The following is a 27,946-nucleotide window of genomic DNA, read 5'->3' as shown; positions in this document are numbered from 1 at the left end:
ACTCGTTCAACGGACCACCGTCTTACCTGACTCCTTCCGCTCCTTTACGTCCGTCTCTGCTCCTCTTTGTACCGTTGCCCCACCATATTCAGGGACTGCCGGGGGCAATTGGGAGGCATCCGGGGGGCCATTTAAAGCCGCTGGGGGGCCGGTACTCGATGAGTCACTATATAAGCGGGCAAGGACAAGAAGGTGTATGTTAGTGTACACTCAATCTTCCCGTGGCTCGCACGATTCACGAAGTAGCGAGCGCCGGTGAATTCGGCTGCGGCTGTGACCGACTTTTTTTTTCCTTCCCTTTATTCTCTTTCTTTTCTCATTCTTATTTCCTTTACTCTTTTCTTTCTTCACTCTTATTCCACTCCGATGCGTTTTTCTTCTTTCACCTTCCACTATTCCATTAAATAATTGCCCAGCTTCTCCTCTCCCTCTCTTACTCGCTCTCTCTCACTCTCTCTCTCTCTCTCTCTCTCTCTGTCTGTCTGTCACTCGTTTCTCCCATACTTCCATTGACTCTCCCACCACGTTTCTTCCCCTAGTGCGTAAGAACAAGCGAGCGCGTTTATCACCTGTGCGTGCACGTTTTTCCTACTCATTGTCTCTGCTAGTTGATACGATTCGCCGTTTCTTTCTCTATCCGTTACAGCGGACACCGCGTCTCGCGATATTTCACTTTATCTGATTTTTCGGCGAGCCTTTTCGATCGTTGCGTAATCGTTACTAAATCGGCATCGACGATTTTTCTTCCATCGTTTCTGTTTTGCTTCATTTTTTTTTTGATAAATCGCTCCAATTATCCTCTCTCGTACACGTGCGCACGCGCACACGCATAAACGCATACGCATTACACAGAAGCGCGCGCGCGCGCACTCTCCTTCCCCCCTCTCCTCTCCTATTCCCCTATATTCCCCTCCAGATTATGCCCCACCAGCCTAGTCAGATTTGATACTTAAAGCCGCGAATTTCGGAAGCATCGTTTCGAGTAGGAAAATTGTGTTCGTGCCGATACGAAACCAGCCAGAGGGAAGGTTGACCGGTGGTTTTTCGTCGGGACGTGCGAACGTGTCGTGACGAGAAGGGATCGAAGAAATTCTGACAGAAAGAAAGCGAGAAAGAGGGAAGGAAAGGAAGAAAGGGGCGTAGAAAGCGAAAGGAGACGAGAAAAGCGGAGACAGGAGACAGGGTTGAAAGGAAGAAAGAGGCGACAGAAGAAGGTGCTACGCGGAGAAAGGAGAGAGGGAAGAAAAGAAAAAGAAGCAGAAAGAGAAAGAATAGGAAGTAACAGCGAAGGTTGTGTATAATATTAGACGCCGAAGAGGTCGAGGTGATAACGAAAAGAGAAAGTAAACGAGAGAAGGGTAGAAATTCAATTTACGAAGCCGAGGGAAAGTTAGAACGATAAGAAAAGAAAAAATACAGAGAGGAAGGAAGAAACGAATAAAAGTGTATCGGGATTAAGGGTTTGAGAGAAAGAAGCTCCCTATTTCGAATTAGAAAAATCGAAGGGAAATTTCGTTCCCGAAATACTTGGAGAAACGAACGCAAAACGTATTATTATAAAAGCGTAATTGAATATAGCGCGATGTTAGTGGAACACGCGACACAATGGGCTTGGCAAGCAATGGGTGGCACGAGAATCGAGGTCCTTTACACGTTTCTCGTGTTCTTAGGTGTATTATTGGTAGTAAGGTGCATGCAATGGCTTAGGTATGTGCGCTCTCTGCCTCCAGGGCCTTGGGGTGTACCCGTGTTTGGTTATTTGCCATTCTTGAAAGGCGACGTTCACCTCCGGTACGGAGAACTCGCTAAGAAGTATGGTCCAATGTTCAGTGCTCGACTAGGAACGCAACTGGTGGTTGTTCTTAGCGATCATCGTACGATTCGCGACACGTTTCGTCGGGAAGAGTTTACTGGCAGACCGCATACCGAGTTCATCAACATCCTCGGTGGATATGGTAAGTGTATAACACGTGACGCCTGTCATGCTCGTTTTCCGATAACTAACTCTATCTCGATTTCGTGTTCTCGCATATTTTTCACTCTGCGCTTTCCCGTCAGATTCTTATCTCTTTCCTTCTTTCCCTTTTCACATTTTTATCAACCATCTCGCCGCTGCATGCGTGCGTTCCATTTTATCGCCGAATCTTTCTTTCTTTTTTCCTGTTTTCCACTTTTAGCCAACTGACTTCTACCTCTTTTTTTTTCGTTATTCGAAATATTTCGTTCATCTTACTCGTAGATTATTTTTTTCGCGTCACCGATTCTTTCGATTCCGTGATTACCGGCAGGAAAGTTTGTATAGTTTACAGATAATTTATTATATTATTACGCTGCGTACGAATTAAAACCACGTTGAATCTCCTTTTTTTTCGTTCGAAGTGCTTTCGTTCTACGAACTGGTCAGTTCCCTTGACTTTTGAAGCTCAAGAGTTTTTCTCTCGTAGGTATTATCAACACCGAAGGTGCTATGTGGAAAGACCAAAGAAAATTTCTTCACGATAAGCTCAGAGGCTTCGGCATGACCTATATGGGCGGTGGGAAGAAAATTATGGAATCGAGAATCATGGTGAGCGCTGCATTTTACAAAATTTCGTCTTTCCTTTTTCTATAGTTTTTCTTTCTTCAACGTACTACAGTAGAACCTGAGTAAAATTAACCAAGCGATCGACTAGTAAGAAGTTTAAGAATAGTCCATCATGTAAGAAACATTAAGAAATATAAATAGCAACTGAAACTGATAATACATCTTTGCTCGCAAATCTCTATTTCTGACTAATATTAATATTTAAACATTGCTCGAAATAAACGACGTTCTCGTGAAAAAAACCAATATATTCGATTATCCGAACAGCGTGCTTGCCGATTGTATTCGAATAATCAAGGTTTTACTGTATATTCGCATGATACTTGCATCGTTGCACTTGATATCAAGTAGATGAAAAAGAGACGAATAATTTGTAATTGGTTTTAGCGCGAGGTTAAGACGTTCCTTCGTGGATTGGTGACGAAACGAGGAACACCGACAGACGTTTCAGCTTCCCTTGGAATGTCGATCAGCAACGTTATATGTTCCATTATAATGGGAGTGCGTTTCCAACATGGCGACAAAAGGTTCAAAAGATTCATGGACTTGATCGAGGAAGGTTTCAAGCTGTTCGGCAGTATGGCCGCTGTCAACTTTATTCCTGTGATGCGTTACTTGCCTTGCCTGCAAAAGGTTCGCAACAAGATTGCGGAAAATCGCGCGGAAATGGCCGATTTCTTTCAAGAGGCGGTCGACCAACATCGAGCAACGTTCGACGAAAGCACTTTACGAGACCTTGTCGACGCTTATCTGCTCGAGATCGAGAAAGCGAAGGGAGAAGGTCGCGCGACTACGCTCTTTCAAGGGAAAAATCATGGTGAGAGTGCGCCGATGATATATCTCGTACACAGACAGCAAATATTTATGAAATTTTCTATTTTCATTCGTATTTTCATAGATAAAGAAATGGAAATTTGTTTATTAAATGTCGTAACGAGCGCCGCACTTTAAATATTTCGTATCATTTTGCGCGCTGTTTTCGTTTATCTTTGATTATTTCCTTTATTAACGAGCATAAGCTTTTTGATATAAACACGTATAGAGAAGCTAATATAAGATAGGAAGCGACGTACGTCGAATTTGTCGCCTCGGTTTAATCGAACGATGTCGATGAATTTTGGTTTCGTACGAAATTTAACTGAGAACTTCATAAACATTCGCAGTTTGCTCGTAAGAATCGCGTTTCGTTTTACACCACTCATTTCTTTCTTCTTTTCGTACTATTCATAGATCGCCAGATGCAACAAATTCTCGGTGATCTGTTCTCTGCCGGCATGGAAACGGTGAAGACCACGCTCGAATGGGCAATAATCTTGATGCTACATCATCCGGATGCGGCAACTGCCGTACAGGAAGAATTGGACCAAGTGGTAGGAAAATCGAGGATGCCTGCTTTGGAGGATCTACCTTTTCTTCCGATAACCGAAGCGACGATACTCGAGGTTCTTAGGCGGTCGAGTATAGTCCCTTTGGGAACCACACACGCAACGACGAGGTAATTATATCGTCTACAGATCCCACTGTTGACACGATACTTACGAGAATTCGTCGGTCGAATTTCCAACCTTGTTTTTTAATCGAATTACATCGAGCGAGATCATTCTCTCTTTCGTCTCATTACTATAATTGGGTTTCTTCAATTGGGTTAATATCTATCGATATACCGCGATAAAAGCGAAAGTAAAATCGAACCAGTCGCTAATTAGGTTATTTGCTTTCGAAAAACGTTGCTATCTTGTAAAGCGGTGAGTGGACGAGCAAAAGAGAAAAGGACAAAGACGAGACGCCGATATAGATATACAATTTTCGTAGTATTGGGGCGCCGCGATGAATGAATGGATGAATCACGATCTCGATGGAACGTGTGAGATAGTTAAGATTGAAAGGTGTAAAAATGTTTCAGAGATGTGACGTTGCACGGTTACACGATACCAGCTGGATCCCAAGTGGTACCGTTGCTGCATGCCGTGCATATGGATCCAGAACTTTGGGAGGAGCCCGAGGAGTTTCGACCGAGTCGGTTTCTCTCGGCCGAAGGTAAAGTCCAGAAACCGGAATACTTTATGCCTTTCGGTGTCGGCAGACGTATGTGCCTGGGCGATGTGTTGGCACGCATGGAGTTATTCTTGTTCTTTAGTTCGTTGATGCACACGTTCGAGTTGCGATCGCCGCAGGGCTCGTCCTTGCCAAGTTTGCGCGGCAACGCCGGTGTCACCGTCACGCCTGACCCCTTTGACGTTTGTTTGGTACCAAGAAATTTGGATCTCATCGAAGATGCGAGCAACGATGTGATCCCCTCCGGCGCTATTCTGCGTAATATCGGCAGTCACTGAGTTTCCTGCTTTTTCGAACGCTCCATAACGATCAACGGAGCACGGTAATCGTTCCTAACGAGACCGATCCGACCTGGACCGACTTGGCCCGACACGATCCAACCTGATCCAATTCGATCTAATACGATTCAATCCGATCCATCGTACATTTGTCCATCCTTAATCAGCCCTACAAGATTTCGCATCATCGTCGAAAGATTCATTCGAATGCGTTCCATTATCCCTCCTTTTATTCTTCTCTCCATCTACCTATCGCATAAATGTCGTTTCACTCTCGATTTCTATTATTTAATTTCCTTGCGTGTACTAGCCAACATTTATACATATTTAGGGTAACATTTCGCTCTTTATTTATTCGCATTTAGTCATTAGCGTTATTTGATAAATGTATGTCGGTATAGAACGTGTGTATACGGTTGAATGATATGAGAAGTTTGCGTGTACATGTTCAAATTCGTTGCACACAATATATACAAAAACGATTTCGATAACAATTTCGTCAACGATGATCCGTCACGTTCTAGAGATCGTTGTGTTGACGCAGTCTCGGACGTAAAAAGAGACAAAAGACTTTTAGATAGTAATGATAATAAGAGGAATCAATTATTAGTAACGGTATTAGAAATAAGTAGTGGTAGTGGTAGCGGTAGTAATAGAAATAGACAAAAGTAGTAGCGGCAACAATAGTACAGGCGGTAGTATTGGTAAAATAATAATTGATAACGACAATATCGATGATAGCGATAGTGGTAAATGCTAGATTAAGAATTTCGGGTTAATAAAAAAAAAAAAAAGAAAAAAAAAAGGAAAAAGAAAAAACAAAAGACCGTGTAACGAAGTACACTGTGAGTGTGCGCACAGATATTCGTAGGTTACTGTATTATGTACATATCTAGGTATTATCTTGATAATAGGCGGTGAACGAGAGCGCGAGATCGTCTTCGACTAACGAGTTCTCTTTCCCTTATCGTTCGAAAGTTTCGACGCGACTAAATTCGAATGGATTAGATCGTAGGGCTGCGCGTCGGATGGACGCGGCTGTTGACCTAGAACAGTGATTTTCGTGAAAGTTAGAACGAGATTCTTGCGACACCACACACAGTGTAGTTACGTAGCGTTTCAGAATTCAAGACCAACATCGAACTCGATCCGTTGGGTGCGGGCAAAGATTAAGGCTGTGAATTTCGAATTTAGGACATGGGACCCTCGAGATTCCTGTGATAACGCGATCGTAAAATCATTTCCAAAGATATATTTTGTTGCGTGTCCGGCGAAAGCCGACGAACCATCGACGCGGATTCCCCCTGGTTTCTTTATATTCCGTCATCTTTCTTCCTCTTCATCGTTCCTCTTACGTTTTCCCTTTGCCGCGGTGAGCTTTAACGCCACGTACATATCACCGCGTCGATGCTTCGTTTGTATTCACCAGTAAGAAATTTATATGTTGCATGCTCGAATTGCGGAGCACCGCATTGTGTTCACCCGCCGACCGCGAATCTGTGTTACTTAATGTTATTATCTATTTTTCTTTTTTGTAACGATCATTAAACAATGTTAATGTCCATATGACCAAGCTTGTAATTATAATTGATAATACGTGTGTCTCCTCTTCGCACGAAATAAATTGATATTTTGTATTTCATGAAAATCAATCATTGCCTCGTATCGTATCGTGCGTACGTTGTTGCTCGACGAGTCGTGTTCACGAACGAAACGACCGTCACGATTATGTTCGTGACTTTTTGTGAGCTGAAAATTACATTCCCCGTTTTATTTCGATCCAGTAGTCGATGATCCTTTCTCTTTTTTGCTTTTCCTTCCCCACAATTTATTTCGTATTTATTTCATATTTCTCTCGGTTTGTATTACGCTTGAAACACCGTTTCGCTAGAAAGAGAAGAAGAAAAAGGAAAAAAAGTAGGAAAAGACTGTAATTACGAAGAAGATGAAGGGGATACCTTTTGTGTGTTACGGGGAATCGATTTTGTGTTTTCCGAATTCACGAATATACCTGTTGACGAAAAGATTAAGAGAGCCAGAGATGGAGGGACGGGAATGTGGGCGGAAGCTGAACTTTCGGGATGACAGGCGATATAGCTCGACCAAGACGAAAGAACAGGTATTTAAGAAAAAAGACAGATACAAAAAAGGAGCGAACAGCAACAAAGGGGGGAAGAGGGGAACGGGGAGGCGTGATTGAGAAAAGGAGAAACGAAAGAGTCGTTCGTTTATCCGCTGGACGAAAACTTTCTAAACGATCGATCGTTCGACCAGGTTAATTATGAAAAGTATATATTTTCGTAAAACACGCTTGTGATAGTTGTAACTTGTAACGATGATCGATCAGATTACAACAGTCGTTCTATTAGATCTACATCTTTTATTGATCATAATCGTTAATTATTGATTTCGCGGAACGAACATCAAGCGATGTGGTTTCGGAACTAACGTAATGCCACAATCGCCTTCGAGATTGACGATCTCGTCCGGTGGTACGGATATAACGAATGCGCGCAGTATCCTCCCGGCGAACAAAAATAGTATCATCCTAGCGAGTTCCTCTCCCACGCAAATGCGTTTTCCTTTGAACAAAATGAAATCAAACAAAAGAAAATTAAAAGAGGATAGAATGAAATAAAAGGGGGAGAAAAGAAAAAACGCGTCGAGCAGGTATTTGTTATTCGAATAAATACGATGAAGCAGAAAGTACATATCTATAATATCACGAAGAGAAGGTGAACGAGAGAAGAGAAGGAGCGGGAGAAAAGTCGAAGATAATTACCACTTTGAAATGGGAGAAACGATTCCGGTTTGAAGAAACTTCCATCATCGGATAGGAATCTGTCGGGTCGAAATTCGAGAGGATCTTGCCAGTAAGCAGGATCGGTGTGAATAGCCCACTGCATCGGCACGATCATGGTACCGCGTGGTACATCGTAATCACCTATCCGCATATCCTAAACAGGCGAAATTTCCCATAGAGAAATTGGGATTTGATTTATGGACGGTACGGTACCTCTGATGTTCCATGAGGAATACCGAGTGGTGTAACAGTCCTTATCCTCTGCACTTCGGCTATAGCAGCCTCGAGACGTGGCATAGCGATTCTATCGTCTAGAGTCGGCTGCTCCCCTTTCTTCAAACATAGATCCATCTCCGATTGTACCTTTTCCTATGAATAGTATAGTAAATAGAAGCGATAAACGGTCCAACTGCCTTTACGTGAATTTGTCATGGGATAAATAAATAGTCTGCTTTTCCGAGAAAAGACAAATATGGACAAAGGTTGTTTTTGCTACGAGCTTATCAAACGATGATTCTACTTAACGCTTTATCTTACGATCTCGCTATAGAAAATCTCACATACCGTAGGAGGAGTTGTAGGAGAGTGCAACATACCTGCTCCGTAGGATGGGCAGCCATGAATAAGAGGAACCAACGAAAGGTGGTCAAAGTAGTATCAGTTCCAGCACCAAAAAGATCCGCCAATAAATGGTACAGTTGTGGTTCTGTGAAAAACCCGGATTCTGTACCGTTTTCTTTCCTCATTTGTTCGTCGAATGCTGCCAGAAAGCTCTCGACTCTATCCGTATTTTCTGATGCTTGCGCGATCTGTGCACGGTGTTCTTCGAGTATTTCCCGATATACTTTATGCGTTTTCTCCTTTCCATCGACGATCGATTGTATCGTCCGGCCGTATCGTGGTAAGAATCTGAAGAGCAATTTTTACGCATAAATTTGTCATTCTTTTATTTTAATAATGTCGTTTAAAATTTGACGCTTGGATGTACCTGAGAAAAGGTAAAAAGTTGAGCGGTCCAGCGACACCAATTTCTTTCACTCCTTCCTCTTGCAAATGTCTTAGCCATTTCCAAACTTCGTCATCCTCCTTATAGGTTTTTCCAAATACGATGCTATTAACAAGATTACCCATATAATGATGAAGCGTATTTAATGGATCGATCGGTCCATTTGCCCCGCGATTTTTCAGTGCCTATCATACGCAGACGAAGAAAATTGTATAAAAAGTGAGTGATGTATCATCGGTTGATATATTGCGTCGACGTATTCAATTCAATTCATGCTATTAACAGGATTAGACATCAGAAAGCCAAATATTTTTGTTCTCAACATGTAATCCATTTGGAACTGATCTTCTTGATATTTACTTTTTCACCAAGCGAATATTTTACTATTTTAAGTTGTCGTAGTATTATTGTGTTTAGTCGGAAATTCTATTATCAGGGTTATACTAACCCTAACATATATACTATATGTATTACAATTAGTTATGGAAAGAAGCAACGGAGCGGTGACTAGTAATACGACATACCGTTGCACATTCATTTGCTGCATCGGATATTCGTTTCTCCATTTTCTCTCGCTTTGGCCCTTCGTGCTTTATCATTCCAAAGTTTCGTAAGCAATTGCTAACGAATTTTCTCTGATCCTTCCACCGTTCTCCCTCCGCGCAAACTAAACCTGTACAAAGTCGTTCGAAATTACGAAATAGTATTTACAATATCGTTACTTTTTCCTATTTTTCGATTTATAGAATTAACGAGTATAGTTCCCGAGTGATACACATGATTTTGTCAGACAATCTTACCATATCCCTTCATAATTCCGTGTGTAAGGTATAAAGGTGCTCTACCGGTGGACATATCTTTCGAGAAGGTCTGCTTTATTAATTGAGGATCCGACAATAAAACAGTATAAACGGAGCCCATGCGGAATCCACATATAGGGCCATAAACTCTGGCTAAATTCGTCAGAGTTTCGTGTGGTTTTTCTGCATCGATCCATGGAAGATATCCGACGATCGGAAGTTGCCAAGGACCAGGTGGTAGACGACGTACCTTTCGATTTATATAGAAGACGTATACAAGAACGGAAACGAATAAAACGAATATTGCGTAAATGAAGTTCATCGTGAATCAGTTTGTGAAGCACCGACGAAGCATCGAGCGATTCGATTGAATCTTCTGAAACGATGTTTGCTGCGTTACCTGTAACAAAGAACAAACAAATCACTTCTTGCTCGGTCGTATTCGTAATTGTAGAGACATCCTGTATGTTTCCAATAATTGACAAGTATCCAAATACTCACGTAATTATTAACGTAAAAATGTAGCAAATATTTATTGACGATGACACCGAACTAAGACGTAATTGAAGTTGCGCGAGAATATGTGTATGAAAGCTATTTTAGCGGATATTAAACGATGGAACTACCCAGTTACGACGTAAACGATTGACTGGCAATCCCGAGTAGTCCGTTAAGTCGGACACAAGTAAGAATAGAAACAATTTAAATTTTTGACTTTCAAATAGTCGATCAACCGTTTTACAATTGAGATACGGCTACACGATCGAGACGGTCAGAACGATCTGCTTATTCTGGTTTAATATGAATCGCTTTAGAATTTTGTATTTTATGCGAAGGTTATATATATTATATATATTATGTTCACTCTAACGTTGCACTTATAGTTATCCTTAAAGACACATTATTTGTTACTTTGATGTAAAATGCTACGATTAGAACAGTTACAAAGAACCACGTCGCACTCTGAAGATATCAAAAATATTACTGACACAAACTACTGACGCTAATACCTTCCTCTCGTCGTTCCTTGCTATCTTGTTTGTTAGTCCATTTGTGATATTTCGTGGACGTGGCTAAATTTCCAATTTCTTTTCACTCTTCGATTATCTCTGGTAATTCCAAGAACTTTTCAACCGTTATTGTGTTAGACTATCGTTGCTCTAATCTAAACCCTAGGACCCTAGGGTCCTAGGACAAAAATAGCAAGTAAAAAAGATACTATTTGACAAGTTTCGCTTATCTGACCCATCTGGGACAAGGAAAAACTATTTTTAGTTTCGACCACTTTCTTCTTACCTGATTTGTTTTGTGGAACTCGACCGTGGGTACCTCGGTTGTGGCTTTTTTTTTCTTTTTGAAGAGATTCAGAAGATCTTTAAAAGGTTAGGAAGAGACGTCTATCTCGAGGTCCTAAGCTTAATCAGACTTACAACGTTCACTAATGTCACTTATAGGATAACATTGTAAGATATGCATACGTATACGTACTGTATTCTACATGCTACCTAGAAGTTAATCAGTCAGTCTTCCACAATTCTAACCCAATATATAAATATATGAGGTTTACTCTATATATGAGATTACTCTAATCTACTTCCGTATCTATGCTACTTACAATTTACATGATTACGCAGAGTTAAACACTATATCTGGAACTGTTTGTCTTTGCATATGCCGTCACTGCAGTGACACTATCGTTTAGACGAACGCTAAGCTTGCTTCTTCTTTTTCTCTATGGTCAGCAGAAATTGTATAAGCACAATATATTTTAGCGATCTAACGCGAATCTACTCAACTACTTCTTTTTTGAAGCTGTGAACCGCAAGTAAATATTTTAACTACATCTTCCTTCGCCACTGGAAAATTTCAAAGGGAGGCGAAGGCGAAGGCGAAGGCGAAGGCGAAGGCGAAGGCGAAGGCGAAGGCGAAGGCGAAGGCGAAGGCGAAGGCGAAGGCGAAGGCGAAGGCGAAGGCGAAGGCGAAGGCGAAGGCGAAGGCGAAGGCGAAGGCGAAGGCGAAGGCGAAGGCGAAGGCGAAGGCGAAGGCGAAGGCGAAGGCGAAGGCGAAGGCGAAGGCGAAGGCGAAGGCGAAGGCGAAGGCGAAGGCGAAGGCGAAGGCGAAGGCGAAGGCGAAGGCGAAGGCGAAGGCGAAGGCGAAGGCGAAGGCGAAGGCGAAGGCGAAGGCGAAGGCGAAGGCGAAGGCGAAGGCGAAGGCGAAGGCGAAGGCGAAGGCGAAGGCGAAGGCGAAGGCGAAGGCGAAGGCGAAGGCGAAGGCGAAGGCGAAGGCGAAGGCGAAGGCGAAGGCGAAGGCGAAGGCGAAGGCGAAGGCGAAGGCGAAGGCGAAGGCGAAGGCGAAGGCGAAGGCGAAGGCGAAGGCGAAGGCGAAGGCGAAGGCGAAGGCGAAGGCGAAGGCGAAGGCGAAGGGTTGGTTTGAAAAGTAGAAGGAAAAGTAAAGGGAAAGGTGGAGTAGAGTGGAGTGAAAAGGGTTCTTACTACTATCCTTGGCAATAAGCTCTCGATCAAACACAATAAGTTAATTAAAACTATTGAAGTTCCTGAGATGTAATATGTTACGATATCCAGAATGTCCCAGGGTTTAGCAGTTATACTTTGTCGGTATATTCTATGGGTATAATCAGGCACAAAATGTTACGTAAACATTGGTCAATCAAATTTTCATTAAAAAGTTATATTAAAAATACAAAATACAATGAGAATAATACTTCGACTTTCAATATCACCTTCGATTTCACCCCATTGAACCTTTATTTGCGGATAACTTTAAAGAGATTCAATTTTTTATCGCTAACAGTTTCGTATCGAAGTGGGGTATTAACAGCTAATAAGAGTAGATATGTCAGGTTTTATTAAGTGAATGTTTGGCAATAATCGCCTTTTCAATCATAAAGTGACATAAAAATCAACAAAACAAGGCTTATATTCTTCCCGTGTAGCCTTCATAAGAAATTTATATCTTCTTTCTTATTTCAATAAGTACAATTTAAATATTGAAGCTACCTCTTTACTGACCGAAACTCTTCCATCTTTCTCAATTGTACCTATTCTGTTCTGTACATTCCTCTTTCTTCCAAAAGTTCAACATATTCGCTCTTTCATGTGAGGTGAACTATTCGAATTGAATTCGCGCCGGTGATAAACTGCTCAACCTTTTAATGTAATTTTATTATTTTTCATTTAACCTAAGGACAACTACTCCGAGCTCGATAAAATGATTTTTCTCCAAGGCTGGTTGATGACCGTAGACTTTTTGTCAACTCTCTTCGACGGGTATAACGAACTTTATGCTGATCGCAATCCTCATGGACGAACCACGTAGCTTTTCTTCGTGATCCTTCCTGTCCTCCACGATTCACCTTTCCCTGCATTCATATACTCTATTTGTTCCTGCACTTTTTCGTTCGACCTATCGTACTACTTCGATAATTCGCCGACCCGAACTTCTATTCTTCCTTTTTACCTTCTCTCTTTTTCTGTTTTTCATATTTTTTTATTTTCTTGTATTCTTATTTTTCATCTTTATTTGTGCTATTCGGTGAACGTAGAGTCACCATTGTTAAAACGAATATTATAGTAGGAGGTAGCCATATTTAAAGGAGGGTTAATGGTGGAACAAGATGCAGGATTGGCACATAGGTACCAGTCTATCTACCTCTTTCCTCTAATTCTTGTGGTAAGCAGGTAGAACCGGGGCAACGATCGACTGGGGTCATTGGCTGGATCCAGTTATCAAGGTTAGGGTCCTTTTCTTTGCTCGCGAGAGATCATCGTTTCTCCTCGATAAATTTCTCAAGTTTATTCACCCGTATGCGAGTCGCATCGTAATGCGATATGTCAAGATCAGCCAACAGCTCCTGCCTTTCAATTTTAATTATTTATCAACTACCAGGTAAACGATGACTGACTAGTAAGTTTCACATGCTCTTTAAAATCCTTCGCATTTAATGGTTCGATGACTGTTAATGCGTACCCGTGTAAATCGAGAATATAACGAAACTATTATCGCTAACACATTGGTCTCGAAGGAAGTCGAATAGGGTGGCTGATTCGAGCGATGCGAAAGACAAAAGGAATTGAAAAAGTCTTCATAATGGAAATGATCCTTGCCAAATTTGTGGAGGCTCTTCTTAGAGGCTAGAGGCTAGAAAATGATCTACGTCTTGATTTATCGTCGGATAGAAATTAAAAGGTTCTACAAAAATAATGTCAAACACGATATCATTTTTCTAGAATATAACTACAGTTAGACTTACAGCAATTGTATAGTATGTGCGTAACGTATTGAACAGGAATTAAAGATGCCAGACTGTTCTTTCGTTATTCTGGAAAAAGACAAACACGGGGACGAATCATTTTTGTTCAGATAAAAAAATTGATATTCGATTTATTCCCAGTTGATACTTGTCCCGTACCCGTTGTCTGCCTCCTTTTTCCTCAGACTGTGTGTGTGAGTACAGTTTCTTTTTGAATGTCCGATCGGTCGCACGTTGTCGCCATATCTCGATCTTTCTGTTGCGAGACCCGTTCACACGAGAATTCGCAGATTCGACAGTCGAACCAAACGTGGTCGTGCGGCCAACGACCGCGACTTTCTCCTTTTATGCTAATTTTGTTAATACGCTATTTTCACGACTTTCGTACTTCGCAAGCATGCCATTTTATCGTCCTGTATCTGATGCAGGACGGGCCGACGAACCAAACGAAATATTTTTGGCGAAAGGAGATAATTAAGAAACAGTTCGTTGCTCGCCCTATTACGTAAAACCATATCGAAGCATTTCAGAAAGTTCAACGAATTTGACGGTTACGATAATGGAACGAACCTAAAGTCGCATACACTGTCGGCCGTAAGTATCGGGACAGTTTAATTGATTTATGGTAACGGTATATGAATTTTATTAGAGTACAAACTAACGATGAATTAATAATTAGAATCAACATTTACTGCTTTCTGATGGAACCACCGGGATATAACCTTAAGCTATTAAGAAACAAAGCAGTAATACATTTTAGTATTCCCCGTATACGCTATTACATACATTTACTATATAAATATCATCGTATTAACATTAGTAGTATTTCTATCACTTTGGAAGATTAGCCCTCTTAATCTGATCTTTATAATATATCGACGATCGACTAGTGTCGACAGATAATTGCGAAATATTCTATCCATATGTAATCGGAAATAATTCGATTAAACAACCTGTTGGAACAAATTGAACGAAATCAGAGAACGAGCTTCCTGATTTGAATTACGAACGATTCATCAATGGATCGGTGGTGGTTCTCCAGACTTAATGTATGCGAATAAAGGATAGGTTGTGAGTGACACCATGATTCGTGATACAGTACGATACAGAGAGTATATACAGAGTTCGTTGCCCCATAAAAGAAGGTGGGTGTATTGGCCCCGACAGGCGTTTCTGGGTTTATTACCTACGTCAGTTCGATCGCAAACTACCGTGCGTCTATACCCTGTAACACTGTATTATTTCGACTGGCGACTGATTGCCAGTAGAGAAGTACGGTAAAAAAAATTATGGAACGCACCTTTCGAAATTTCTCCTCGGAAGGTAATATACATCGGATACGACAAGGTAATACATCGATGAAAGCATTTTAATGTCTTTTAAACCCATCATGGTTTTACACGCTATACGAGTATTTCTAACAGGCAGCGCATACTTGCTGCCTTTACCGTCTTACTTTCTCTTTAATTCCCTTTAAACCCTCCAGTTTCTTTACGCACACTCGCTACCTGAAGTAGCGTTCCTTCTTTTCTTTAATTATTTCTCCTTGATACTTTCACGATGGAAATGCTCGATTTGGAGAAAAGTAAGGGCGGAAGGGAATCGATTACTCTTTCGTGTTGCAGGTACCAACGTGTACTTAACGCTCGACGTTATTTTTTAGCAAACAATTAAAATTCTTCGCGATATGCAATATGCGATCTGCAAAAAGAAGTGCAATTACACTCGCGAAGAAAGCGAAGACGTAGGAAAATCGACATTTCCACGCCACTCAACTTTTTCTTCAACGATCGTTCGAATCAACGTGTCGCATACATTTGACAATATGTTTCATCGGTACGAAATTTTGAAAAACGAAAACGAATCGAAATGAATCCAGGCGACGATGAGTTAAACCCAGCAATAAAAATAAGCGAATGAAGTCGAAGATGATGGTTTTCTCACGATAAAAATATTCTTTTGTTGAAAACGATGACGATAGCGGTAGCAATAGGCGATGACGACGATAATAGCGGTAGCGACGTCGTTTCTGCTGTCTCTTCTAGCGTCGGGGCTGGTTGTTCGTCAGCGTGGCTGTACGGTACACAGCTTCTTAGTGGGGATGGAGGACACTTTCACTCTCACAGGTGTATGACCGAGTCGAGAGCTCGGAAATACTTGTTACCTGAACGAGTATCGTTGGGGAAAGAGAAGGGGGATAGAATATGGGAATGGAAGGGATAGAGGGGCGACGAGAAAGAGATCGAGAGCGGGAAAGAAAGAGGGAGGAAAAAGAAGGGAGGGAGGGAGGGAGGGACACAAAGAAACGTGACAAACAAATAAGAGAAATGACAAAACTGTCTAATTTTTGCAGCTATCTAATAATAGAATGGTACGTATAAAATGTCGTCTTTTTTTCAGAGAATCTTTTAGTCGCATCTTCGGTTATCGCAAAGACGTTATAGTTTGCGCAGTACTTAATTTCCAATTATCGTTAAACGTATCGATACCGTATGTAAATTAAAGTGATGGTGTGAAAAACGCAGGGAGAATAAAAAGGAAACGTATTAGAGATAGGAATGAATGGTTCGGAAAGCGGAGAATGTCGCGTGGTCCGCTGGATAACGACCCAGTGTCCACGTGCTCGTACGTATATTTTCAATTTTGTTCGAAATTTTACCAGTATGATCGTAAATATTAAAAATTTAATAAAATTTCAAAATTCCTATAACACACATAATATATTCGAAAAAGGTTTCTAGAAGTGTCCAAATACTTTCGGCAGCCACTGTAGATGGGTAACGAGTAGCGAGGCAAAGACAAAAAGAAAAATAAGAAGATAGAGTGCGAAGAGGCTGGACGAGGTCAGTGAACCATGAAAGAGTATGGTTTTTTGGTCAGTGTACGCACTACCGAAATACGTTCCCGACGCGGCGAGACGTTCCCGCCGATATTTCTCCGTGGGTCCCCAGTCGGTCCCAGTGGGTCAGTGGTTCACGAAGAACCTCTCGAGGATACACGCGAGAAAGATACGATCCTTTTGCAACACGCTCGATGTTTATTCGTATTTTTTTCAACATTACGTATTTAAACTAATTCTGTTCACGCTTTATCATAAACGTATTTATTATATTCACAACTAATATTTCATATGTGCGAGATATATTTTTGTTGTACATATTTGTTTATACCGTTAGCAAATTGATTGTTTCTCAATACACTGAAACGAATATTCTCTAGTTTTCAGAAGCATATACTCTATGTAATTTTTTTTAAAGATTTCATATCCCAAAATATGAAAAATTAATGTGAGTCATTATCGCTATAAATATGGATATGTTCCATAAACATGGATAATGTTTACAATAAATACATTGTAGTTTCTATATAGATTTTCAGATTCGTTTCAAGTTATAACACGTTGCACAGAGAATCGCAAGATGATTTGCAACGCGTTTGACATGCAAACAAAAGTAATCACGATTTTAGGCGAGGACAGAAACGGAGAAATGGTTGGAAGTAAACGAGAGAGAAATAGAGAAAGAAACGAATGCGAATGTTCGGGCAACTCGATCGTTAGCCATCGTATCTACTTGAAAAAGGTATACCGATCGTAACAGACGCGAAAGAACCATTCTGCTTGCTTGCGGTTCCAAGAAATCCGGTTAGAATTTAGGCTATGTGGAGCTCCTACTCGAATCTGGAACAGGCTGGTCATTGACCTTGCTTCGATCGCTCTTTGAAAAGATTTTCAAGCGTGATTACAAGTTTACCAGTGATTGTCTTCGACACGCGACACGAGACATTGTCGTTCTCTCCACGCACTTTCCGCTATTCGAACGCGATCGAGAACTGATGCGAGGCAATTAAATATGAAAATAGTTTTTCAACTAGGAACCCGAATATCGTGTTCTCTGATGGCCGATCGTACGACGTCTTTGTTCGAAAGTCTTCCGTGGTTGATAGAACGTGCAGAGCAATATGAAATTCCTTTGATTTTTATCTTGGAATATAACGATGATTATAGTAGCTATGGCGATCGAGGCAGAGATCGAAAGCTGACAAGAATACACCAAGAGAGCACGAGATCAGGGGAGAAAGGCCCGAAATGATTCCGAGATGACATGTCCATATACCGAATTACACGACTAACTACCGAATCATTTTGACCTACATATGTATATGATACCATGTTTTCCCGTATGCTCTTCAAATGGTTATAGAGATAATTTTTAATTGCATGTATAAGTAACGAGATAAGAAAACAAATTGGTATTCTCCTTGCGATCTCGATATCGTCTATCATGAATATGCATTGATATATTATTTTCGAAGAAAATGGCAAGCGCTATTTTGAATAGACTGCAAACATATTTGACTTTGACATGAATTTTCATCGCTACCAGTAATATAAACTAGAAAAAAGAAAGTTACGGATGAAGCGTTGGGTCAACGCAATGTTGGCCCTTAATGGGTTAATCAACGGAAATGACGGTGCATATCGGTTACGAGCAAGTTTTACCAAGTAACGTTTGATAATGGAAGACACGAAGGGTGGGCAGTATACGTGTCTATTTATTCAAGTACGTATGTCCCTGTTCGCGTATAAAAGTACGGTTGTACCGTACGATATGTATTCTAGTTGATATTTTGTTGGATCGCAGCGACGGAAAAATAACGATCGAGCATAGTACTTATCGCTTAAGGATGCTTCGGTTCAAAAATAGTGAAATATCAATTATATTATTTCTCGTAACGGTGGCAATTGGTGTCGATTCAAAAGCTACTAATTACGGTTCAAAGCGAAAGATCGTTCCACCAACGCCGAAATTTGAAGGAACGTTCAACGAAAGACACGAGCATCAAACCATCGGTATATGATCGTAATTGAGAAGCTTTTTGAAAAAAGGAACTATAAGGTCTGTGGTAAACATCATTGGTCGAAAGTAGCCGGCACTTTAAGCGCCGTTGTAACTATAGATTCAAACGTAATGAAGATTTAAACGAAAAATTCGAGACAATTTACTCAATGCGCTATTTTGTCTTATGAACCTTCTCTCAGAAAGCTGTCCAATTGATTGGCAGAAGTAGGAAAATTTATTCTAATTGAATCACGATTCGTTATTTGTTTCTACTCACTGCTGACAGCTGATCGTATAAAATCATGGACGAAAGAGGACAAACAGAACGTTTGGGAATTAAGCGGTTTGTACGAAGGAGATATAATGCTTAATTCGGAGGAAGATGGGGGGAAAAATGGTCTGGTGAACAACGCGTTTCGTTGGCCAGGCGGAGTTGTACCCTATTACATAAAGGAAGAGGATTTCGGTAAATCATTTTGTTAAGGGAGTATGCTACCTTGAAATTTGAAGAAAATTAGAAGCCTTCGAGATTTGAAGCCAAATTTTAAGAAAATTAGAAGAGAAGATTCGATTCTTTAAATTGTCGAGACGTTGTACCCCGTTAAGTAGATAATACCGATAACAAAGCTGTGATAAATGATGCCATCGCATTTACGTGTACTTTTATAGATGAAGAAGATATCGAGGTAATCGAAGGTGCTATAGAGGAATACCATAAGAACACCTGCATACGTTTTCGTCCTTATAAAAAGGCAGATACCGACTATATCACTATAAAGGGCAAAATGTCGGGATGTTGGTCCTTGGTTGGCAGGCACGATCGCGGACAGGTAGTGAATTTGCAGAATCCGGGATGCGTGCAGCATGGTGTGGTCGTGCACGAGTTGATGCACGCATTAGGCTTTTACCATCAACAGAGTGCCGCGGATCGTGACGAGTGGGTGACGATAAATTGGGAAAATATAAAACCAGGTAACGCGTCGATTATTTCGATGATTAGCGGATCGAATCGAAATTCACGTTTGGACAAACAAAATTTATTCGCGTTATTACGATTTACACAGGCAAGGAGCATAATTTTAATAAATACGACAATGGCACTGTCACAGATTATGGAATTGGTTACGATTATACGAGTGTAATGCATTATAGTTCTCACGCGTTTTCAAGAAATGGTGAACCGACAATTACACCGAAAGTAAGTAATCGGCGTAATTTCGCGAATTGAAAAGTTTGCAGCAATACGGAGACACAGGTTCCATATTCATAACTGCAAAAGATTATTATTATTATTACGTTGGCCCGAGAGTTGATAGCGAAATTTAGGAAAAATTTGAAATCCTTCCTTTTTGCTCAACGTTTGTATTCTGCAGAAGGAGGAAACAGAACTTGGTCAACGAAAAGGACTCAGCGGAAAGGATACACTGAAGTTACTAGAAATGTACAAAGAGGAATGTAACAAACGGCAAATGAATGAAACCACGGATAGCGATGATTCATCGGATGATATATCTATCGAGTGGCTACTCACTAGATCGTAATATCAAAGTTAATAAATTGCTATAGTAGCATTTAGTTTGACGCTGTGTTGAATAATAAAATGAATAATAACGTTGTAATCGTGTTTAATTTGATAGAAAAAGATAATATGCAAATTTGTTGCTGTCAAGTACAAAAAAAAAATAAATGTTAAAATATTCAAAGAAGGAAATGCATCAAGTAACAGGATTTTGTTGATTGTAGTACATCAATTCCTTTAATTCCTTGATTGCGTCTTCGGCGGCCTGAAAGTATATTTCGTATGTACTCTCGAGCCTATATTTTAGACGATGACGACCCGAGTTCTTATTTGTTTCATTTGAATTGTAATTTTATTACTTACAAGCCTCACACACTGATCGTTGTCAAGGATTAAACTTTCTACTAGATTCTTCAGAGACTTACACCAGATTTGTTGCAAAGCTCTACAAGAAAATCTGGCTAAGAGTCTAATCAGCTGACATGTTCTCATTCGGAGTATCGTTTGTCGATGCGTGAGCAGTTTACCGAGCTGCTCTATGGAATTTCCTTTTTAACGAAAAAATATTTCGTTGATATTATGACGAAACGACAATCGACTTACAAAGGATAAAAGAGAAATGGCGAAAAAAATAAAAAAACGATATAAAAGAAATAAAAAGAAAGTGAAATAATTAAAAGGGGAGGAAAACTAAATCAAAGTCTTCCGCCGATTAAAGATAAAAACATGAGAATTTCGAGTCGACAAACTTACCCGATAAATGCGAATGCAATACAACTTTTTCCACAAGATGAGCATTTTCTGGTTGAGAACGTAATATGTTGCTTAAAATCGCAACGAGGTCTACGACCACGCGTGCTTTTCTTTTTTCCAAACTCAACAATTGTTGTAACAACGTTACTCCGTTTACGATGTAAACGGCGTCGCAGAATTGAGTGAGAAATTGTTGTCGATTGTAAACTAATCTGCAAAGTACAAGCATCATGTATTCTAGAGTTTGTAACTCGTCCGCGGATAGCGTAGATGCTGATCTGGTGTTTGCATTTGTCGGTTCAGACTTTTTGTCCAGCTCGAACTCGGAACGTTCGGACATTAAAAGTTTCAGAGAGTAAACGAGATTTGGCACGACTCTAACATCCAAGTATACTTGCGTGATCTTCTCGAGAGAATCTTTCGTTACCGATACAACGAATGGTAAAGACAAAAGACAAGCAACGTATTCGACAACGCGACAACTGGCTGCTGGATTCCTTAATGGCGATACAAATACCGACACGCAGTTTTGTTGAAGCAACGATCCTACTTCGCCCTCCATAATTTCCTCCATGGATCGTTGTAAAAACGCTATCCATTCTTCGTTTTCGATCGGCCTATCGACAGCCTTCGGATTCCAGTCAGGTATTCTGTTGTTACATGATAGTCCAGCATTAGCTGAATCGTATCTTCGGCAACGTAGCTGTTGATCACATGCGTATTCGTCGTTTTCATGGTCTCTTTCTGATTGAATCGTTTCCACTTCTCGAGGAGCGATCTGTTGCACAAGATTCAATTTATTACCACCGGTATTTTTTAGTTCAATGTTCTTTTCCGATTTTTCTTCTTCCAAATGTTGTTTCGAGTTTCGTTCACTTAAACGAACCGGTAATTTAACGTTTGACATCTGATCAAACGTTAAAACAGTTTGCTTATTCGTTGAATTCGTAGTATTTGGACAATCACTTCGACACATTGCATGATCCGCTGAGAGTAAGTCGCTTTTCAACGATGCCCTTAAACTAAGATTTCCTAATAATACATCGACACTAGTGCTAGAATCCGTTCCGCTTGGTTCGCTATGTCGTAAAGTATAACATTGGTTCATTTCATGTTGACAATATCCGTGTGGTATCGGATAGCGCGGATTTGATGTAAATGTTTTCTGGCGACGTTCTTCGATTGTTCTTTCATGCTCTTGTAACTTTTTAATAGCTTTCTCCAAAAATCTGCATTATATTCATATAAAATTCTTATTTACTTAAAGATCTGTCTCTACTCGATTTCATCAATCAAAACTAAGTTTTATCAAAGGTTTCTTATCTCAATGACAGTATTAACTAGCTAATTCTAGAAATTACAGCTAGTTCTAATTAACGGAATACAATTAATTCTCGAATTAACTAATTAAAACCAGTATTTACAAAGAAGATCTGTCAGTCCAATATTCACTGAGAAGACTCAGTTTTGATGAAAGTTAGATTTAAGTAGATTTAGATTTAGACTGTAACGTATATGTATACATATATACTTTGATTGATGATTGGTAGGTTGTACTGCCAAGTTCTGTAGTTGCATCTGTTTCTCTCTAGCCTGACTTGCAGATAAAGGTGTAGTGAATGGTGTAGGCCCAATCTCACCTACTATTACTATTCTATTTTTGACAAAAGGATGATCTAAAAGAGCTGGCCAAGTTAACCTTTGCGAAGGATCCTTTTGTAGCAAACCCTACTAATAAAATTATCATTGATGGACAAGGAAAAAGTAAAAACCTTCTAAAGCTTATCAATATGCTACAACCTGTAAAAATTGTTTGCAATTTTGAGAAATATAATCAGGCCACTTTATCGCTTCAAATCTTATTAATCTGACTAAATGTAGAATAGAAGTTGTTTGAAAAGGTGGAGACCCTACAACTAGTTCATACACAATACAACCCAAGGACCTGGAAACAAAGTGCTATGCGTATTATATATACTGTGCTTTGCTAAACATTCTCACATCTAGTTGTCTATAAAATTAACACACCACAAGTCTGCATTATGGTCATAAGGGCGTTCTTCTATAAGTTCTGGAGCCATATACAGTGGCGTTCCCTTTATAGAAGTTAATACATGCGTCCCTGTACTCATACTGCGAGCAAATCCAAAATCACATAACTTTGCAACTCCATTGCTTTCAAGAAGTACATTTTGTGGTTTAAGATCCCTAGAGCAGAAACAACTTATTATTATCAGAAAACATTTTAACAGGTAAAATATCGAACCTGTGTAATACTCTGTTGGAATGCAAGTAGTAGAGTGCAGACACAAGATCACAAGCTATTACTTGTGCCCTTTGTTCCGACAAACGACCTGCTTTACCTAATATTTCATACAATTCCTTGTCTGCATACTCAGTCACAACTACTATCTAAAGAAAAGATTAGCTGTATTCTACAGGAAATGCATAATTGCAAATGCTTCTCAAAAATTATATCAATACCTCATTTTCTGTTTCAAATGAATCAAGCATTTGTATTATATTTGGATGATGAAGATGACGTTGAATTTCACATTCTTGACGCAAACTCTTTAGTTCTTTGAATGATCTACCACGCTATATAATTTTATTTGTACGAAACAGAAATATATATAAAATATGAATCCAAGCAGGTAACCATCACCATAAACTTGGTCGAATATCTATCGCTTTACCTTTCGGATTACTTTGAAAGCTACGATTTCACCGTCAGATCGTTTCTTTGCTTTGTATACTTGTCCAAAAGATCCCTCGCCCACTTGTTTTAAAACTTCATATTTTTCCATAATCTTATTGGATACACGTGCGAGCGTGCGCGTCTATATGTATATATATATAATTATATGTACGTATATGCGAAACATGAATATAAATACGAAAAGATAGATTAATAGTTTTATAAATAAGAAGTATAGAACATAATATGATACCTATTATACGTACTTGGATATAACAAGGCACTTGTTTGGCAACGTGTAATGAACTATATCTATACCTACAGTCAAGTGTAACACATAATATATTACATGCCATATACTATGGAACAAAATACACCATGGATGAACATAACCAACGTTTGAAAATTCAGACAGTTTCTAAGCACAAATAAAGCAATTTATTAGTGTAAAAAAAAACATTCTGTCACTAAATAATAACTGGTTAGGTTAACAGATTAATAATCTTTTGTTAATGAAGTAATAATTAAAACGATAGGTTTTACTATATATATTCTTTTTCTAATTTCATGGAAAAGGAAAAGATGCAACCCTTAGAGTTAGGGTTTGTGTCATTATTTATACAGAAAATTCTTTAATATCAATAACAATACAAATTTAACAGTTATAATATTAATTTTTCCCGGCGATCGTTACTTCGTTTAGAGGTGTTGCTATCAAATGACTTGTCACTCTTATGAGATTTCTTATGATGTGTTCGTGTAGAACCATGTTTGCTTTTTCTATCATGATCACGTTCCCTCGAATGAGATCTCTTACGTTTATGAAGCTTTTTCGTTTTCCTTGATTCAATTGTAATTCGTGAACTTTCTCTTTGTTTTGAATCTTTTGGACAAGTAGTGTATGGTTTCTCAAAGTACTCATATTTCTTATTATATTGAGAACTGGAATGTCCGCGATGATTCTGCGCATTTTCTATAAAGACATCGTTGCATTTTAATGGAAATTCATTAATCGTATCGCTAAGACTATTACTGGAACTTTGAATTTCGGTGGTAGTATTCGTATCGTGATTAGTTGCATGTGCTTCTGTTATATAATCTATATATAACTCCATTTGCTGTTGTATAACTTCCCTGAGAACTTCTATGTGAGACTTTTTATTTGTATGCACACCTCTGTGCTTAGCCCGTCGTCTTTTTAAATTACGTTCTTGTATAAGCAACTCCAAAAAGGATAATTTCTTATCTTCTTTATCTTGGCTTTTCCTGAAACAATGTTAAAGGATATTACAAGATATTGCATATGTAAGGCCTAAAAAGTAAACTTTGTACAAACTTACAATTTCTGAATATCTGTAATATCATGTCCAATGTCAGGCTTCACTGTATTTGATATAACATAATCATACAAAATTTTCCTTTCATCACAAGTAAAATCTGTGAAGATTCTATTGGACGTTCTTGGAATTAATCGCTCACCCAAACCTATTATCAGTGTTAAGAATTCATGTTTTGAAAAAAACTACATACTTAAAAAATAAATTAAATAAGGAAATATGAGGTAGATATTTAATATTATTTAAATATATGGCAAAGAACATGAAAAAGGATATATAGAGCTTGTGCCAAGTAGAACATTCATAACTTGCTGCAAAAAATGGACTGATTTAAAACTTGTAGAAATTTCAGCATTGAAATTTTATGTGCATTATACTAACCAATTTTCAAAGTTGAATCTTTCTCCTTTGCTTTTTGTAAAATGCTGTTTTGCATTTGTGAATCTACAATTAAATCAAGGTTTACCATAAATCCTATTATCAAAATTGAAATTGAATTTTTAATGAAGCTTAATACATACCTAATTTTATTGAGGAATATGAGTTTAATGGTAAACATGATTCAGGCAGTAGAATATCAAATTCATTGTAACCTTCGTGTTTCAACTGACAGCACTCCAGGTGTTGATATAACATCTTTTTACTAACTTGATGAGATGAATCGTACGGACAAACCAGCATATTATCATTCTAAAAGAATACATAAGAAAGTAGTTTTGTTCGTTTAGTTGTTGATGAGATATTATCTCTAATATACTTACGTCGGTTCCTATACTTTCTATGGTCCAATTCAAAGAAGAGATAGTTTCAACAATTTCTTGGTGTATTTCCTTAGTGAAGTCGTCCAAACTTTGGCATTGACTTTCACGGTCATTCATAGAAGAATTTTGCATTTTTATTTATTGTTAGAAGTAGCTTTGTACAACGGAAACAATATTTAATGATTTTCCAATGTTTTATTTCAACGTGAGGTTATATTTTAGTTTGGGAAAACTTGTCCTCGCGAATACGATTATAGAGACATCTGTAAGAATCATAAAATTAGATGACGAACAATATATAAGATAAATCATTATAGACGAAGTATGAAATAGATATGGCATCTTATAGGATTTTGTATCACGAGATTATGCTATCTACGATTTAGAGCGGTGAGTGTAGGAATTATCAGAAATATCGATTTTCAAAAAATTAAAGTTTTTCTTATTGTAATTTGCTGCGACCAACATAAGAAATATATTCAATTCAATCGTCGAAAGTTATAAATCCAGTAACTATGAAAAAATCATTTATTAAACACTCCTTATTTACACATAATTCTTACTACTCGTATGTCATCTTTGCAATCAACCAATAATGTGCAAAAACGGAAATTGAAAGTAATAAAAAATGTATAAAATAAAATTAAATATATTAAAATGAAACAATAATCAAGCTTAAGTTCTATTACGGAAACTACAACACAAGCTATCGGTAGTAATGTTAACAGTGAAATGGACGATTGAAGAAATATTAACGAAAAAGATTTCAGAGAACTACATACGTACTTAATTTCGTTATCTTAATGTTCATGAATTGTTAAATAAATACGTATGTATTAACTATATAATGTTAATAATACAATATAAACGGTAGTAAGATTAATGCAAAGGCGATGTTATCGAAAAAAGCGTCACTTATAGGTTACAATACATTACTGACCTTTCACAATGTATTACACACTACCGCCACGAAATTCGACAACTAAATGATTCCGATTCTTCGCATTTAGCGACCTCTATAGTACGTACACGCACGGTTTGACGTCACCCCTCTCTCCCCACCATTTGAAATTCGCTGCGCAAGTTACGGCGCAGGTATCAGTTTATTGTCAAAAATCAGAGTGATTAGATGTGTATTTGTGTTATTCCGCGACAGGTGTCAATTTCTCCGCTGCGTAGTGTTTTCATAATCATTTGTTTACTGCTTGAAAGCACGCTACTGGTAACTTCGTTTAATTAATGTACGTTTTTATTCAATATTACGTTATAATCTATTATTTGATTATCTTCTTTTCTTTGATTGTCTTTTTGGTTACTCCATTTACCGGTAAATCGTGTAATGATTTTTCGAAACGCAATTTAATCGATAATTGTTTCATTTTCAAATAATCTATTCTTTGTATACATTTATTTTAATGTTTTGATCTTTTTTGTGCAGATCATTGCTTCATTGCGAGGGAAACTTTGAAGCATTAGAGGGATGTCACGAAATTCAAAAGGACGCTGCGATGTTCGACGACGAATCCGAAAACTTTTCATGCAGATTTGGTAAGTCTGGTTTTCTTTAATTTTTCAGTAGTTTTTAATAGTTTTTGTTATATTCGAGAAGGATAGCTATCATAGACAGGTTTGAACATGTTCTGCGCATCGCGTTTTTGTCATACTGCGCAGTTATGTTTAACGGACAAGAAAAGCGCGCCATGTTTTATTAGCACAAAATAAATGGCGTATATTCAGTTAGGCAGACAATATTTACGAATCACTCATATGTCCGCGTTGTACGTGGATAGAACGAACCAATTTTTATTCCGGTCAAAGAAAAAAAAAATCGTACACGATTATTGCATACTACACCCCTACACCGAGTTAGAATTTCCTTTTACCTTTACTTTTATGTTTTATACTTTGTATATTTATGCTTTATTTTCTATGTAGTTATTTATCTATATGTTTCTACGTTTATTTTTTTTTACCCAGGAAATTCTGACTCTACTAGCAATAATAACTTTATGAAGCCATTAAACATTTCTTTCAGAAATGTTGAGATTTGCCTACAATAGTCAATGGCTTAGGATTTCCCTTTTTGCCTTTCATTATCAGTATGCATTGTTTGCTTCATCGTGTATCGTGTATGTCACTACATATGAACTACATATTCTATTTATATTATACGATATGATATCTTTTTCTCTGTGGTAAATGAATAATAATTAGTTTGTAATCTTGAGAAAGCAATATTTT

At 38.7% G+C, this 27,946-nt stretch overlaps 6 protein-coding genes across 9 annotated transcripts; 3 read left to right on the top strand and 3 right to left on the bottom strand.

Annotated features, from left to right (window-relative positions):
- Nucleotides 1-163: 163 nt before the first annotated feature.
- On the top strand, nucleotides 164-5,603 carry Cyp18a1 (Cytochrome P450 18a1). The gene is made up of 5 exons (XM_069125009.1): nucleotides 164-1,955; nucleotides 2,445-2,566; nucleotides 2,972-3,401; nucleotides 3,815-4,079; nucleotides 4,488-5,603. Exons 1-5 carry the CDS (start codon nucleotides 1,583-1,585, stop codon nucleotides 4,915-4,917), a joined length of 1,620 nt encoding a protein of 539 aa, XP_068981110.1. The 5' UTR covers nucleotides 164-1,582; the 3' UTR covers nucleotides 4,918-5,603.
- Nucleotides 5,604-7,192: 1,589 nt separating this feature from the next.
- Nucleotides 7,193-11,260, bottom strand: phtm (cytochrome P450 enzyme phantom). 2 transcript variants are annotated; one of them, XM_069125010.1, is made up of 8 exons: nucleotides 11,142-11,260; nucleotides 9,527-9,926; nucleotides 9,251-9,399; nucleotides 8,709-8,911; nucleotides 8,317-8,629; nucleotides 7,934-8,089; nucleotides 7,700-7,874; nucleotides 7,193-7,499 (listed from the first exon to the last, which is right to left on the bottom strand). In XM_069125010.1, exons 2-8 carry the CDS (start codon nucleotides 9,846-9,848, stop codon nucleotides 7,318-7,320), a joined length of 1,500 nt encoding a protein of 499 aa, XP_068981111.1. In that variant the 5' UTR covers nucleotides 9,849-9,926; nucleotides 11,142-11,260; the 3' UTR covers nucleotides 7,193-7,317. The 2 variants fall into 2 exon arrangements, with proteins under 2 accessions (XP_068981111.1, XP_068981113.1); XM_069125012.1 differs by lacking the exon at nucleotides 11,142-11,260 and adding an exon at nucleotides 10,823-11,061.
- Nucleotides 9,911-11,959, top strand: LOC138185749 (protein qua-1-like). The gene is made up of 2 exons (XM_069124913.1): nucleotides 9,911-10,027; nucleotides 11,399-11,959. Exons 1-2 carry the CDS (start codon nucleotides 9,911-9,913, stop codon nucleotides 11,957-11,959), a joined length of 678 nt encoding a protein of 225 aa, XP_068981014.1.
- Nucleotides 11,960-18,482: 6,523 nt separating this feature from the next.
- Nucleotides 18,483-20,178, top strand: LOC138185747 (seminal metalloprotease 1). Its single transcript, XM_069124912.1, has 5 exons — nucleotides 18,483-18,648; nucleotides 18,924-19,103; nucleotides 19,307-19,609; nucleotides 19,702-19,835; nucleotides 20,011-20,178. Exons 1-5 carry the CDS (start codon nucleotides 18,483-18,485, stop codon nucleotides 20,176-20,178), a joined length of 951 nt encoding a protein of 316 aa, XP_068981013.1.
- Nucleotides 20,179-20,245: 67 nt separating this feature from the next.
- fu (STKc_STK36 domain-containing protein fused) lies at nucleotides 20,246-24,087 on the bottom strand. 2 transcript variants are annotated; one of them, XM_069125007.1, is made up of 10 exons: nucleotides 23,874-24,087; nucleotides 23,606-23,749; nucleotides 23,394-23,507; nucleotides 23,176-23,321; nucleotides 22,938-23,117; nucleotides 22,710-22,854; nucleotides 22,441-22,637; nucleotides 20,910-22,138; nucleotides 20,520-20,704; nucleotides 20,246-20,421 (listed from the first exon to the last, which is right to left on the bottom strand). In XM_069125007.1, exons 1-10 carry the CDS (start codon nucleotides 23,961-23,963, stop codon nucleotides 20,353-20,355), a joined length of 2,499 nt encoding a protein of 832 aa, XP_068981108.1. In that variant the 5' UTR covers nucleotides 23,964-24,087; the 3' UTR covers nucleotides 20,246-20,352. The 2 variants fall into 2 exon arrangements, with proteins under 2 accessions (XP_068981108.1, XP_068981109.1); XM_069125008.1 differs by having other exon boundaries at nucleotides 23,861-23,896.
- A 131-nt stretch (nucleotides 24,088-24,218) lies between these two features.
- LOC138185801 (U11/U12 small nuclear ribonucleoprotein 48 kDa protein) lies at nucleotides 24,219-26,743 on the bottom strand. 2 transcript variants are annotated; one of them, XM_069125013.1, is made up of 6 exons: nucleotides 26,646-26,743; nucleotides 25,706-25,968; nucleotides 25,466-25,634; nucleotides 25,326-25,388; nucleotides 24,948-25,092; nucleotides 24,219-24,873 (listed from the first exon to the last, which is right to left on the bottom strand). In XM_069125013.1, the coding sequence occupies exons 2-6, from the start codon at nucleotides 25,835-25,837 to the stop codon at nucleotides 24,270-24,272; spliced, it is 1,113 nt and encodes a 370-aa protein (XP_068981114.1). In that variant the 5' UTR covers nucleotides 25,838-25,968; nucleotides 26,646-26,743; the 3' UTR covers nucleotides 24,219-24,269. The 2 variants fall into 2 exon arrangements, with proteins under 2 accessions (XP_068981114.1, XP_068981115.1); XM_069125014.1 differs by lacking the exon at nucleotides 26,646-26,743 and adding an exon at nucleotides 26,492-26,507.
- Between the last annotated feature and the right edge of the window lie 1,203 nt (nucleotides 26,744-27,946).

Source organism: Bombus flavifrons, chromosome 12 (assembly GCF_040668555.2).
Source record: "Bombus flavifrons isolate JBK064 chromosome 12, iyBomFlav1_principal, whole genome shotgun sequence".
NCBI classification, from domain to species: Eukaryota; Metazoa; Arthropoda; class Insecta; order Hymenoptera; family Apidae; genus Bombus; species Bombus flavifrons.
This window is presented reverse-complemented; position numbering and strand designations above follow the sequence as displayed.

Coding starts and splice junctions, on each gene's coding strand:
- Cyp18a1 (XM_069125009.1), top strand. CDS start 1,583: ATGTTAGTGGAACACGCGACACAATGGGCTTGGCAAGCAATGGGTGGC. Junction 1,956..2,444: donor CAACATCCTCGGTGGATATG/GTAAGTGTATAA, acceptor TTTCTCTCGTAG/GTATTATCAACACCGAAGGT. Junction 3,402..3,814: donor CTTTCAAGGGAAAAATCATG/GTGAGAGTGCGC, acceptor TACTATTCATAG/ATCGCCAGATGCAACAAATT.
- LOC138185801 (XM_069125013.1), bottom strand. CDS start 25,837: ATGCAAAATTCTTCTATGAATGACCGTGAAAGTCAATGCCAAAGTTTG. Junction 25,635..25,705: donor TAGAAAGTATAGGAACCGAC/GTAAGTATATTA, acceptor GTATTCTTTTAG/AATGATAATATGCTGGTTTG. Junction 25,389..25,465: donor ATATTCCTCAATAAAATTAG/GTATGTATTAAG, acceptor ATTTAATTGTAG/ATTCACAAATGCAAAACAGC.
- LOC138185747 (XM_069124912.1), top strand. CDS start 18,483: ATGCTTCGGTTCAAAAATAGTGAAATATCAATTATATTATTTCTCGTA. Junction 19,104..19,306: donor CATAAAGGAAGAGGATTTCG/GTAAATCATTTT, acceptor GTACTTTTATAG/ATGAAGAAGATATCGAGGTA. Junction 19,836..20,010: donor AACCGACAATTACACCGAAA/GTAAGTAATCGG, acceptor TGTATTCTGCAG/AAGGAGGAAACAGAACTTGG.
- LOC138185749 (XM_069124913.1), top strand. CDS start 9,911: ATGTTTGCTGCGTTACCTGTAACAAAGAACAAACAAATCACTTCTTGC. Junction 10,028..11,398: donor ACAAGTATCCAAATACTCAC/GTAATTATTAAC, acceptor AAAATTTCAAAG/GGAGGCGAAGGCGAAGGCGA.
- fu (XM_069125007.1), bottom strand. CDS start 23,963: ATGGCATGTAATATATTATGTGTTACACTTGACTGTAGGTATAGATAT. Junction 23,508..23,605: donor CTTTCAAAGTAATCCGAAAG/GTAAAGCGATAG, acceptor AAAATTATATAG/CGTGGTAGATCATTCAAAGA. Junction 22,638..22,709: donor ATTGCAAACAATTTTTACAG/GTTGTAGCATAT, acceptor TTTTATTAGTAG/GGTTTGCTACAAAAGGATCC.
- phtm (XM_069125010.1), bottom strand. CDS start 9,848: ATGAACTTCATTTACGCAATATTCGTTTTATTCGTTTCCGTTCTTGTA. Junction 8,630..8,708: donor AACTTTTTACCTTTTCTCAG/GTACATCCAAGC, acceptor ATTGCTCTTCAG/ATTCTTACCACGATACGGCC. Junction 8,090..8,316: donor CTGCCCATCCTACGGAGCAG/GTATGTTGCACT, acceptor TACTATTCATAG/GAAAAGGTACAATCGGAGAT.